Source organism: Oncorhynchus mykiss, chromosome 4 (assembly GCF_057628025.1).
Source record: "Oncorhynchus mykiss isolate SJ-2025 chromosome 4, ASM5762802v1, whole genome shotgun sequence".
Taxonomy (NCBI): Eukaryota; Metazoa; Chordata; class Actinopteri; order Salmoniformes; family Salmonidae; genus Oncorhynchus; species Oncorhynchus mykiss.
Window position 1 is genome coordinate 42,500,061 of NC_143025.1, and position 14,467 is coordinate 42,514,527.

A 14,467-nucleotide genomic window follows, 5' to 3' on the forward strand; every position below is an offset into this window, starting at 1 on the left:
CACTGCCCATCTCTCTCCTTCATCAGATGATTAATCCTTGCTGAGGCATACAGTAAAGTCATACAGCAGGGATAGTCATTTGTAAACGGCTAGTAATGCCTTTCCCTCATACCTCATCTGATATTTATACATCTCATTCCTATAGCCTGAGTGGCAGGCAAGCCCCTTGAGAGCACATTCAGATAGAGATACGGCCTAGTAGGAGGGGAACGGCTAGGCCTCTGTCTCATCGAGTCATCTTAATACTAAACCTCATCTCTCTCTCTCTAAGTGTGAAGTGTATCTCTCATATCATACCAACAGAGCCATTTTCTGTTCTCCATTCATGAGGATAGAGTGAGATGAAAGCAGTGTGTTCTAAATCCACACAGATGAAGGGGACGAGACAAGAAGAGAGGAGAGGAGAGGGGGTGTAGAGATGAGATATGTCTGCTGCTAAGGCAGAAAGTTTGGGACTTTCAGTAGCTAGTCTGTTTGATGTTTAGCTTTTGAAAGGAGGGGTAACTGAATGCAGAGACAGGAGCCAGGGGAGGAGGAGGAGGAGAAGGAAGAAGGGAGGGGATTAAGACTGACAGTTGCAGGTCATAACAGAACAGGGCAGGACAGGGAGGCACAGCTGAACTGCTGATCAGCTGAGATGCCACCAGTTCTGGCACCTCAGAACTCAGAGAACACAGTGTCAGTGACAGATTCACTGAATGAGATAGATACACTATATATACACATAAGTATGTGGACACCCCTTCAAATTTGTTGATTCGGCTATTTCAGCCACACCATTGCTGACAGGTGTCTAAAATCGAGCACACAGCCATGCAATCTCCATAGACAAACATTGGCAGTAGAATGGCCTTACTGAAGAGCACAGTGAATTTCAATGTGGCACCGTCATAGGATGCCACCTTTTCAACAATCAGCTTGTCAAAATTCTGCTCTGCTAGTGCTGTTCCAGTCAACTGTAAGTGCTGTTTTTATGAAGTGGAAACGTCTAGGAGCAACAACGGCTCAGCCGCGAAGTGGTAGGCCACACAAGCTCACAGAACGGGATCGCTGAGTGCTGAAGCTCGTAGTGTGTCCTTGGTTATAACACTCACTATCGAGTTCCAAACTGCCTCTGGAAGCAACATCAGTACAATAACTGTTCATTGGGAGCTTCATGAAATGGGTTTCCATGGCTGTGCAGCAGCGCACAAGTCTAAGATCACCATGCGCAATGCCAAGCATCGGCTGGAGTGGAGTAAAGCTCGTCGCCATTGGAAACGCATTCTCTGGAGTGATGAGTCACGCTTCACCATCTGGCTAGTCCAACGGACAAACCTGGGTTTGACGGATGCCAGGAGAACGCTACCTGCCCGAATGCATAGTTCCAACTGTAAAGTGGGGCTGTTTTTCATGGTTTGGGCTAGGCCCCTTAGTTCCAGTGAAGGGAAATCTTGACACTACAGCATACAATGACATTCTAGAAAATTCTGTGCTTCCAACTTTGTGGCAACAGTTTGGGGAAGGCCCTTTCCTATGTCAGCATGACCAAAGCAAGGTCCATACAGAAATGGTTTGTCGAGATCAGTGTGGAAGAACTTGACTGGTCTGCACAGAGCCCTGACCTTAACCCCATCAAACCCCTTTTGGATGAATTGGAACGCAGACTGCGAGCCAGGCCTAATCGCCAAACATCACTGCCCGACCTCACTAATGCTCTTGTGACTGAATGGAAGCAAGTCCCCGCAGCAATGTTCCAAAATCTAGTGGAAAGCCTTCCCAGAAGAGTGGAGGCTGTTATAGCAACAAAAGGGGGACCAACTCCATTTTAAATGTCCATGACTCTGGAATGAGATGTTCGACAAGGAGGTGTCTACATACTTTTGGTCATGTAGTGTCCATTCTGGCTCCAAAAACTGATAGACACAGAAAAAGTGAGGCCAGTAAGGGACACAAAGAGGGAGGCAGATGGAGAGTGAGCGAGTGAGAAAGAGAGTGAGGTGGAGAGAGACAGAGAAAGAGCAGTGGAGAAAAGCAAGAGTGACAGAGGTAAAGTGAGAGAGAGAGAGAGACAGACAGATAGAGACAGACAGACAGAAAGAGGGACAGGGAGTGATAGCTAACGAGCGAGGAGTCTGAGGCTGAGGGCAGTAGACAGGTGATAGAAGGCTTCTGCTGCCAGCCACCCACACTGAAGAGGTCACAGTCACTCACACCTGCCAGTGATGTGTCAATGAGAAGGGCCTGACCTTTTTGTCTACCAACTACAGGTAGAATACCTTTGTGTCTACGAAAGTTACAGCCTACAGATAGGCCTACTGACAAACAACAGACAGTCATTTAGGTGAGACACTGCAGGAGGATGGCAAAGGGGGGTTTGAGTGGGCACTGGGCATTGTACTGAAGTGTGGGTGTATGAGTCTCTGGCGGATATCCTACCTGAGGCTGCGTGAGCGGGGGCGCATGGGCGAGTGTCGTCCCTCCTCGTCGGTGATGCTCTCGGAGCTGAAGTGCTTGGTGAGGAAGTGCAGCTCGTCCACCGTGGGCTGGAAGGGCAGCTGGTGCAGCTTCTCCTGGGATGAACAGGATGACTGTGAGAAGCAGAGAGGGAGGGATTACAAGGGTAGAAGAGCCGGGCGCTAGTAGCGGCTAACTGCTAGAGGGAGGGAGTACAAGGGCAAAAGAGCCCATTGCTAGCAGCGAGTAACTGGGGCTGGGAATGGTAACTCCTGGCTAGTGGCTATGGTCGTGTGCTCTACACTCAACTGGGCTGTTGCCTTTGAAGAAGAGATAAAAAAAACTGTGATTGAACAAACTCTGGAGAGTTTAAAATTGGGATAACGGTTTGGGATAGCTGCATGATGAGACTAATGATGATTTGAAAAAAGTAGCTTGAAAGGCATGAGCTCTGCTTAGTTTTTTTGCGCAGGCTGTACACATTTCATTAGTCTCTCATTCACAATTTGACAATCACTTGATCATGCCTCGAATTTCACGACGGCATCCCCTATGTGCACCCTAAAAGAATGCATGCCTTTTGCGGCCAGTGGACATTGTGCCCTTGGCCCAGAGTGCAGCGTTGTGCCCTGAAGCTCCTAAGCACCTCTCACTCACATGGCTCTCCATAACGTGATCGGGTCTTTCTCACAGGCAACAAGTGAAGACAGACACATTGGGGACGCAACTGCATATTGAAAATATTGGAAGAACTGTCCGTCCAGATTTACTTTTCGTCAGTCAACAAGATGAGTAGGCCTAACGAACAGGAAAAGCACTAGCCTATGTCAATCTACCATCCCCCATAGTACAAAAGTACAAAAAATACATTCTGTATGCATGCACACACACCAAGGTACAGTACATTCAGAAAGTATTCAGACCCCTTCACTTTTTCCACATTTTGTTACGTAACAACCTTATTCTAAAATGGAATAAATACATATCCCCATTAATCTACAATCTACAAAATACCTCATAATGACAAAATGAAACCAGGTTTATAAAAAAATATTTTAAATAAAAAACAGAAATACCTTATTTTGTATTTAGAACCTTTGCTATGGGACTCAAAATTGAGCTCAGCTGCATCCTGTTTCCATTGATCATCCTTGAGATGTTTCTACAACTGGATTGGACTCCACCTGTGGTAAATTCAATTAATTGGACATGATTTGGAAAGGCACTCACCTATTTATATAAAAGGTCCCACAGTTGACAGTGCATGTCAGAGAAAAAAAAACAATCCATGAGGTCGAAGGAATTGTCCGTAGAGCTCCAAGACAGGATTGTGTAAAGGATTGTGCATCATTGAAAGTCCACCAAAACATAGTGGCCTCCATCATTATTAAATGGAAGAAGTTTGGAACCACCATGACTCTTCCTAGAGCTGACCGCCTGGCCAAATTGAGCAATCAAGGGAGAAGGGCCTTGGTCAGTGATGTGACCAAGAACCCGACGGTCATTCTGACAGAGCTCCAGAGTTCCTCTGTGGAGATGGGAGAACCTTCCAGAAGGACAACCATCTCTGCACGACTCCACCAATCAGGCCTTTATGGTAGAGTGGCCAGAAGGAAGCCACTCCTCAGTAAAAGGCACACACAGCCCGTTTGGAGTTTGCCAAAAGGCACCTAAAGGACTATCAGACCATGAGAAACAAGATGCTCTTGTCTGATGAAACCAAGAATGAACTCTTTGGCCTGAATGCCAATCGTCACGTCTGGAAGAAACCTGGCACCATCCCTACGGTGAAGCATGATGGTGGCAGCGTCATGCTGTGGGGATGTATTTGAGCGGAAGGGACTGGGAGAGTAATCAGAATCGAGGGAAAGATGAATGAAGCAAAGTACAAAGAAATCCCTGATGGAAACCTGCTCCAGAGCACTTAGGGCCTCAGACTGGGGCGAAGGTTCACCTTCCAACAGGACAACGACTCTAAACACACAGCAAAGACAACGCTGGAGTGGCTTCGGGACAAGTCTCTGAATATCCTTGAGTGGCCCAGCCAGAGCCAAAACTTGAACCCAATCTAACATCTCTGGAGAAACCTGAAAATAGCTGTGCAGCGACGCTCCACATCAAACCTGAGAGGGTTTGAGAGGATCTGCAGAGAAGAAACTCCCCAAATACAGGTGTGCCAAGCTTGTAGCGTCATATTCAAGAAGACTCGAGGCTGTAATCGCTGCCAAAGGTGCTTCAACAAAGTACTGTGTAAAGGGTCTGAATACTTATGTAAAAGTAGTATTTACATTTTACATTTTTTATTCATTTGCAAAAAAATATAAAAACCTGCTTTTGCTGGGTCATTATGGTGCATATTGTGTAGATTTACGAGTGAAGCTGTAACATGACAAGATGTGGAATAAGTCAGGGCGTCTGAATCCTTTCCGAATGCTCTAGTGTTAGGATTTCCATTTGAAATTTGATTTGGTTTAAGTTTTATCATAACATTTGTATAAAATGTAGATATTATTTAGTTTCAGTTTAAGTGTTAGGGACAGAAAGTAGCCTATGCTTGTAGGCTAGGAGCCAATTATGTGCTGTGTAGTTTTTGTTGACGGTGGGCAGTAATGCATAAGGTGATTGGTCAGGTCATAGGTTAGGTAGTGTCAGCAAGATGGTGTAGATGCACAAAGTAAACAGTAGTAATGGGTCAACTTCCATAACAACCAGGAGTGCTGAAGCGAGAGGTTAAACTTCTCCGCTGTTTCGGTCCTGTAGCTACCAGTTGTAGCAGCGTGAAGCGCGTATACATGCACATACTGTATACTCTGTGTGACTGTGTGAGAGCAAAGTCTTGCATCGTGCTCATCTCAGTGGCCACATCTGCCAAGTCGGTGAACACCATTGGTCGCCGCCTTTCAAATTGTGTTGCATGCATAATGGGTTAAAGAATTGTCTGACTTGTGCCTAAATGCCAACTGCATGAACTTTACAAAAATCACAATCAAACGTCATTAAGTTTTGACGGCAAGTTTCTGCAGTTGCTCTTCACCAACTTCACCCTGCAGCCATCACCTGCATTGTGGGAGGCTCTGTTGTCAACCAATCATTAGGGTGTTGGTTTTTGCGAACGTGACCAACGACATAAATGAAACAAGAAACAATTTGACTCAATTTATGTATACAGTAGCTATACATTAGTGGCCAGTTTATTAGGTACACTCATCTAGTCCTGGGTCGGTACCCCTTTGCCTCCAGAACAGCCTGAATTATTCAGGGGATGGAAATGTTGCTCAATTGGTATCAAGGGACATGATTAGAGATGCACCAGCACTACATTTTTGGCCGATACTGATATCCGATATTTTCCTTGCCCCAAAAAATTATACCGATAACCAATATTACATTTTTTAAAATTTTAACACACACACACACACACAAACACGAACGAACGCAGTGGTCTAAGGCCCTACATCTCAGTGCAAGAGGCGTCACTAGAGTCCTTGGTTCGAATCCAGGCTGTATTACATCCGGCCGTGATTGGGAGTCCCGTAGGGCGGCGCACAATTGGCCCAGCGTCGTCTGGGTTTGGCCGGGGTAGGCCGTCATTGTAAATAAGAATTTTACTTGCCTAGTTAAATAAAGGATACACACACCACACTGACCAAAAAGTTATTTTGTTGGCATTTACGTATGTTCCTATTACCAGTAAAACATAATCAAAACCTATTTATTTCACTTACTTGCTGTGCTGTTTCATTGTTCATTTTGTTTAGTCGTTTCATTCTCAACCAGGATTTCATCATGTCAAGCAGTGAAGTTTCAGCTCTGTCTGTCTGTGGCCTCTCTTCCTCGTTGCGAACTGTCGCTGTGTCCGATTCCATCTTGTCCAGCTGTGTATTTAACATTTCACGTAAACCCTGTTTCTTGTCTGCATCAAAGTAGAGGTCCTTGTACATAGCATCGAGCATGGTGGCGACACAGTAAAAAGAGAATGTCACCGAATCGCTTATGCACAGTCTGTCGGCAGTTTTGCTGAGCAGGCGTTTCAATGCCATGACGAAGGGTATCACATCTGCTGCAGGCGCAGTTGGTGAGTTTATTTCTCGAGTCAGTTGTTTGAATGGAGCTTGAAATGGCAGCAGCGGTATGACAACCAGCACATTCATGAGCATGCAATACGACTTTCCTCAGTACGAAATCCTCAACGACCCACTGTGCTGTCAGACTCAGCATGCTCATGGGGCTGATATCGCTGGTCCAAATGTCAGTCGTGAAGTTAATAGCAGTTACTGTGTAACTCCGGTAGGGAAACATCTGAAAAATAGCTCACTTGATAATGTGTACCGGTGTTCGACCAGTCGGCGAAAGCCAACATCACCCACGACAGAGAACGGTTGATTGTCAAGGGCAATGAATTCCATTATCTTGGATTTTGCCTTTGAGTTGTCTTGCTGAAATGTTCTTACTCTTTCAAATGACTGCTCAACTTGTTGACTGCTCGATCTACACAGCAGACATTGTGGGCTAGGTTAGGAATGCTGTGTTGCACCTGTAGCGCTAAATATTACGTGGCGTCCTTACGTCATGTACCTACGTTATATAGGTATACACGTCATCTACCTACGTTATATAGGTATACACGTCATCTACCTACGGTATATAAGTATGCACATCATGTACCTACGTTATATAGGTATGCACATCATGTACCTACGTTATATAGGTATGCACATCATGTACCTACGTTATATAGGTATGCACATCATGTACCCACGTTATAAAGGTATGCACATCATGTACCTACGTTATATAGGTATGCACATCATGTACCCACGTTATAAAGGTATGCACATCATGTACCTACGTTATATAGGTATGCACGTCAGCTTTGACATCGGTTTTGCACATCGGCGTTAAACTAGACAACCAATATGTTCACCGATATATCGTGCATCCCTAGACAGGACTGCATGTGGGTTTCTTTTTGTACCATTCTCAGTAAATCCTCAACACTGTTGTGCGTGAAAAGCCCAGGAGGCCCGTCCGTTTCAGGGAAAATAGAACCGGCGTGCCTGTCCCCGACGATCATACCACGCTCAAATTCGCTACGGTCACTCATTTTGACCATTCTAATGTTTAATCAAACAGTAACTGAATGCCTCGATGGCTGACCTTGACGCACACACACACACACACACACACACACTCACCGAGACAGTGGAGCTGGGTGTGTTGGTGCCATATCCAGAGGAGGGCAGTGATGCCAGAGACCAGCGCCTGCCATCCGTCCTGAGAAGGAGATAGAAATGGAGGGAAACAGAGAGAGAGAGAAAGAGAGAGAGATATGGAGGAGCAGAGAGGATGGAACGGATTAATGTCAGACAAGTTACCTGGGTTAACTATGAAAGGTTTGATGGAGCCATGGTACCAAAGTTGTGCTTCTCCGAGCTAGATGTCTGTAAGAACTTGAACACTACAGACAATGTCTGCAAACACAAACACATGCAAGCAAACACACACACACACACTCACTGACACAAACCAATAAACACACACACACACACACCTTCTGCCAAGACGACAACATATAAATGAATATGAGATTAAATGAAATATGTTCTGCAGGAGGGAGTACAGTCCTGGTTATAGGGCAGGTCCATGCAGGTTTGGGATGGCCATACTTGAATTTCAAGCACAATGACCAGGGAGGTTTTCGAATGGTTCACCTAGAAGAGCAACTATCGGTAGATGGGTAAAAAAAATGTATAAAATAGACATTGAATGTCCATTTGAGCATGGTGCAGTTAGTAATTACACTTTGGATGGAAACCGAGGCCAATGGTGACTTTAAAACTGTTATAGAGTTGAATGGCTGTGATAGAAGGTAACAGAGGATGGATCAACAACATTGCAGTTACTCCACAATACTAACATAATATACTGTACCGACGAAACATGCATCCTGTTTGCAATAAGGCACTAAAGTAATACTGCAAAACATGCATCCTGTTTGCAATATGGCACTAAAGTAATACTGCAAAACATGCATCCTGTTTGCAATATGGCACTAAAGTAATACTGCAAAACATGCATCCTGTTTGCAATAAGGTACTAAAGTAATACTGCAAAACATGCATCCTGTTTGCAAGATGGCACTAAAGTAATACTGCAAAACATGCATCCTGTTTGCAATAAGGTACTAAAGTAATACTGCAAAACATGCATCCTGTTTGCAAGATGGCACTAAAGTAATACTGCAAAACATGCATCCTGTTTGCAATATGGCACTAAAGTAATACTGAAAAACAAATGCGGCAAAGAAATGTACTTTTTGTCCTGAAGTACAAAGCGTTACGTTTGGGGCAAATCCAACAACACATTCCTGAGTATCACTCTTCATATCTTCAAGCATGGTTGTGGTTGTATCATGTTATTGGTATGCTTGTCAGTGGCAGGCACTAGGGAGTTTTTCAGGATACAAATAAACAGAATTGAGCTAAGCACAGGCAAAATCCTACAGGAAAACTTGGTTCAGTCTGCTTTCCAACAGACACTGGCAGATAAATTCACCTTTCAGCTGGACAATAACCTAAAACACAAAGCCAAATATACACTGGAGTTGGCTTAACAAAACGACATTGAACGTTCCTAAATGTGGCCTAGTTACAGTTTTGACCTATATCGGCTTGAAAATCTATGGCAAGACTTGAAAATGGCTGTCTAGCAATTATCAACAACCAATTTTACAGAGCTTGAAGAACCTTGTAAAGAATAATGGGCAAATATAGGACAATCTAGGCAAAGCTCTTAGAGACTTACCCAGAAAGACTCACAGCTGTAATTGCTGCCAAAGGCGATTCTAACATATTGAGTCAGAGAGTTGAATACTTATCTAATCAAGATATATTAGTGTTTTATTTTCCATTAATTTACTATTATTATTCAAACATTTTTCTTCCACTTTGACATTAGAGTATTTTGTGTAAATCATTGATAAACAAATTACATTAAATCCATTTTAATCCCACTTTGTAACACAACAAAATGTGAAAGGGGTGTGAATACTTTCTGAAGGCACTGTAGAGGTCACAAAGCATCTCAGAGTAGGAGTGCTGATCTAGGATCAGATTTGCTTTTTAGATCATAATGAATTAGTTTATATGGACAGAGTCTAGATCAGCACTCATACTCTGAGATGCTTTGTGAATACGGGCCTTGGTGTTTCCATTCAGGGCAGAGGACAGGAGATAGAGGAGAAGGTTAGGGGGTGGAGGTAAAAGGTTAAAGGTGAGAAGTTACCTGTCAGCCCTGTGTCCGTGACTGTGTGGGAGAGAGGATAGTGCTACATGTGTTCTTGTAATGAGCACTGCAGAACCATTTTTTTGCAGATCTCATCCTGCATTATGACACTTCACCACTGGGTGGCACTGTTGCTTCAGGTTAATTTCTCTGTCTCCTGTGTCACCTGATTTATTGAGGTTCAGGGCAGAAGAAGTGGTATCTTCTTCCAAACAGAAGACCATCATACCAGCACATGTCATATCTCTCGCCTCGTGTAGAACGACTTATGAAACGAATTTATCCTTTTAATCTTGAGTTGTGCTTAACTCCACACAGGCTCTCTATCTCTACTTCTGTAATTACACTTCCTAGTCAAACGCTGTGACAGATAAGAGGATATTCAACCAGGCTTCAAACATTCAGATGATATGGGCTTGATTAGCCAGACTTTCAATTATCATTTAAAGAGGAGCACAGAGGTGCTGTGAGTATTAGCCATGGGAGGGATTGGATTTTAAGGCTAAACTCTGGAGGATAAATGGCATCCATTTGGGCTCCACTCTTCACAGTTTCTGCTGTGAACTATTGAACTGGAGCTGGGCTTGGGGAAACTGGCTCTGCTGTGGGTGTGCAGGTGACTGTCAATGAGCAGTATGGCTCAAATAATAGAATGAGGTAATAGTCCTTTCTACCTAGCATAACTATGAAGACAATCACCATCAGACATATTAAGTCATTTGATCCCAGTGAGCTAACCCCTGACCAGAGTTTCCGTTAGTTGGTAATTGTCGGCTTTTGGCCGATAATCCGATAAATCAAATTGTTACTGGCCAAATTGACCCGCAAAACAAAAAAAAATCCATTGAAAAATAATGCTCTTTATTAATTGATGGAAATACCAGTCGATGGAAATGGATTTGACTGTCATGCTTATTGGTCTATAGGTTCATTTGCATAATGTATTGGGATAAATGTGCACATTTGCGTTAGTCATCATGGCGCCGGAAAAAATGTCAGCAGTTGTGCAACCAATTGTGCTAATATGTGTTTTTCCCCGCGTTATTTGTAACTTATTTTGCACATAATATTTCTGCAACCGTATCTTACGGCAAAAAAAGAGCTTCTGGATATCAGGACAGTGATCACTCACCTCGGATTAGACAAAGAGCTTCTGGATATCAGGACAGTGATCACTCACCTCGGATTAGACAAAGAGCTTCTGGATATCAGGACAGTGATCACTCACCTCGGATTAGACAAAGAGCTTCTGGATATCAGGACAGTGATCACTCACCTCGGATTAGACAAAGATTTTTTTCTACAACAAAGACGCTGCACCGGCAAGATAGAACAGCACACTCCAATAAGACGAGGAGGGGCTGTCTGTGCATATTTGCAAACAACAGCTGGTGCACGAAATCAAAGGAACTCTCTAGATTTTGCTCACCTGTAGTAGAGTATATTGTGATAAATTGCAGGCCACACTACTTGCCTAGAGAGTTTTCAGCTGTACTTTTCGTGGCTGTTTATTTACCACCACAGACAGATGCTGGGACTAAGATCGCACTCAGTCAGCTGTATAAGGAAATAAGCTAACAGGAAACCACTCACCCAGAGGCGGCGCTCCTAGTGGTTGGAGACTTTAATGCAGGGAAACTTAAATCAGTTCTACCAAATTGTGTTTGGTAGAACTGAAATGTTAAATGTGCAACCAGAAGGAAAACAATTTTAGATCACCTGTACTCCACACACAGAGACGCGTACAAAGCTCTCCCTCGCCCTCCATTTGGTAAATCCGACCACAACTCTATCCTCCTGATTCCTGCTTACAAGCCAAAACTATAGACCAGTGACTCGTCTATAAAAAAGTGGTCAGATGAAGCAGATGCTAAACTACAGGACTGTTTTGCTATCACAGACTGGAACATGTCCGGGATTCTTCCGATGGCATTGAGGAGTACACCACATCAGTCACTGGCTTCATCAATAAATGCATCGAGGACGTCGTCCCCACAGTGACTATATTTACATACCCCAACCAGAAGCCATGGATTACAGGCAACATTCGCACTGAGCTAAAGGGTAGAGCTACCGCTTTCAAGGTGCGGGACTCTAACCCGGAAGCTTACAAGAAATCCTGCTATGCCCTGCGACGAACCTTCAAACAGGCAAAGTGTCAATACAGGGCTAAGATTGAATCATACTACACCGGCTCCGACACGTCTTATATGGCAGGGCTTGCAAACTATTACAGACTGCAAAGGGAAGCACAGCTGCGAGCTGCCCAGTGACACGAGCCTACCAGACGAGCTAAATCACTTCTATGCTCACTTCGAGGCAAGCAACACTGAAGCATGCATGAGAGCATCAGCTGTTCCGGATGACTGTGTGATCACGCTCTCCGTAGCCGACGTGAGTAAGACCTTTAAACAGGTCAACATACACAAGGCTGCGGGGCCAGACGGATTACCAGGACGTGTGCTCCGGGCATGTGCTGACCAATTGGCAGGTGTCTTCACTGACATTTTCAACATGTCCCTGATTGAGTCTGTAATACCAACATGTCCCTGATTGAGTGTGTAATACCAACATGTTTCAAGCAGACCACTATAGTCCCTGTGCCCAAGAACACAAAGGCAACCTGCCTAAATGACTACAGACCCGTAGCACTCATGTCCGTAGCCATGAAGTGCTTTGAAAGGTTGGTAATGGCTCACATCAACACCATTATCCCAGAAACCCTAGACCCACTACAATTTGCATACCGCCCAAACAGATCCACAGATGATGCAATCTCTATTGCACTCCACACTGCCCTTTCCCACATGGACAAAAGGAACACCTATGTGAGAATGCTATTCATTGACTGCAGCTCAGCGTTCAACACCATAATGTAGTAGCTGTAGTGGAGCAGGTTGAGAGCTTCAAGTTCCTCTGTGTCCACATCAACAACAAATTAAAATGGTCCAAACACACCAAGACAGTCGTGAAGAGGGCACGACAAAGCCTATTCCAACTCAGGAAACTAAAAAGATTTGGCATAGGTCCTGAGATCCTCAAAATATTCTACAGCTGCAACATCGAGATTCTACAGCTGCAACACTGGTTGCATCACTACCTGGTATGGCAATTGCTCGGCCTCTGACCGCAAGGCACCACAGAGGGTAGTGCGTACAGCCCTGTACATCACTGGGGCTAAGCTGCCTGCCATCCAGGACCTCTACACCAGGCAGTGTCAGAGGAAGGCCCTAAAAATTGTCAAAGGCCCCAGCCACCCCAGTCATAGACTGTTCTCTCTACTACCAAGCGGTACCGGAGTGTCAAGTCTAGGACAAAAGGCTTCTTAACAGTTTTTACCCCCAAGCCATAAGACTCAGGTAATCAAATGGCTACCCGGACTATTTGCATTGTGTGCCCCCCGCAACCCTCTTTTTACGCTGCTGCTACTCTCTGTTCATCATATATGCATAGTCACTCTAACAATATCTACATGTACATACTAACTCAAAAGTAGCCTCGCTACTTTTATAGCCTCGCTACTTTTATAGCCTCGCTACTGTATATAGCCTGTCTTTTACTGTTGTTTTATTTCCTTACTTACCTATTGTTCACCTAACACCTTTTTTTGCGCAATTGGTTAGAGCCTGTAAGTAAGCATTTCACTGTAAGGTCTACTGTATTCGGCGCACATGACAAACACATTTTGATTTGATTTGATCTTACTTATCACACGCACACAGCATACAGTGCCTATTTTGACAGAGCCTTTTACTTCATATTATGAGGCATATCTTACCTTGCTTCAAAGTAGCTTAGGCAAAATCCGACCATAAAAAAGTGGAGTCAATTATTTTTTAAAGACCTCCTCATGTCATTGAAACCAGCATTTCTCCCCTGTTCTATTGGTTTTCATATCAACTTTCTTCGGTTGTCCAGAAGCCAGAGGCACAATCCTAGTCATATTAGCAACCTATCCTAGTTGTTGCATCTTTAGATTCCCCCTCTTTCTACGTTTCTGAGATTTTCACATCTGTCACATACGGAACCGGTCGCATCAGGTGCACTGTTTAAGAATGTTTTTTCCCCCCCGCAAATTGCATTTTGGCAAAAGTTTGAAAATTAAGTTTAATTGGCTGCCTCATTACACGACTTGCATGTTTTGTTAAGATGAATTAGCATAATCTAAATGCTATTTCTGTCATTCTGAGCACCGTGGCTGGACAACCTAACGGGTTACGCACTCAATGCATATGGGTGCGGTAAATTTGTCAAATGGTCGGAAAATTGTTATCTTCCCGGTCACATTGCCCGGTGCCACATTTTCCAAAACGGAAACCCTGCCCCTTGACCCCCTGGCTCACCTGCGAGCTGGAACGAAGGAGAAGTGTGCTGCCGTGTTGGGGGAGAAGTTTCTGGGGCTGTCCAGAGGGCTGCTCCCTGGGAGAGACGGAGAAAGAGAGGGAGAGAGAAGCAGAAAAGAGAGAAGAATTAAACACGGCATAAAAAGAAACAAAATCCAGATTCTAGACTTAGTTAGTTAGTAAATTAATCCCAGGGGAGAGAAAGGATATAAAATCCCCCTACATAGGCATGTCAGTGAATTGTGTGTAATAAGAGGTAGTGAAACTACGCAATAGATTAGCATTTACATTTGAGTCATTTACAGTAGTAGACGCTCTTAATAAGATTGCTAGGTGGGACAATCACATATCACAGGCATAGTAAGTACACTTTTCCTCAATAAAGTGGCTATCAGCAAAATCAG

At 44.1% G+C, this 14,467-nt stretch overlaps 1 protein-coding gene and 1 long non-coding RNA gene across 8 annotated transcripts in view; one reads left to right on the forward strand and one right to left on the reverse strand.

Annotated features, from left to right (window-relative positions):
* Positions 1-14,467, reverse strand: part of mast2 (microtubule associated serine/threonine kinase 2) — a 164,947-nt gene that overhangs the window by 41,408 nt on the left and 109,072 nt on the right. For all 7 annotated transcript variants that reach the window (XM_036969242.2, XM_036969239.2, XM_090232065.1 and 4 more), the window contains 3 exons: positions 14,064-14,139; positions 7,632-7,710; positions 2,419-2,570 (listed from right to left, as the gene is read on the reverse strand). In XM_036969242.2, coding sequence (XP_036825137.2) covers positions 2,419-2,570; positions 7,632-7,710; positions 14,064-14,139 — 307 coding nt within the window. The remainder of the gene's footprint in view (positions 1-2,418; positions 2,571-7,631; positions 7,711-14,063; positions 14,140-14,467) is intronic.
* LOC149984020 (uncharacterized) overlaps positions 1-14,467 on the forward strand; it is a 468,468-nt gene that overhangs the window by 20,917 nt on the left and 433,084 nt on the right. The gene's annotated exons all lie outside the window — the stretch shown is intronic.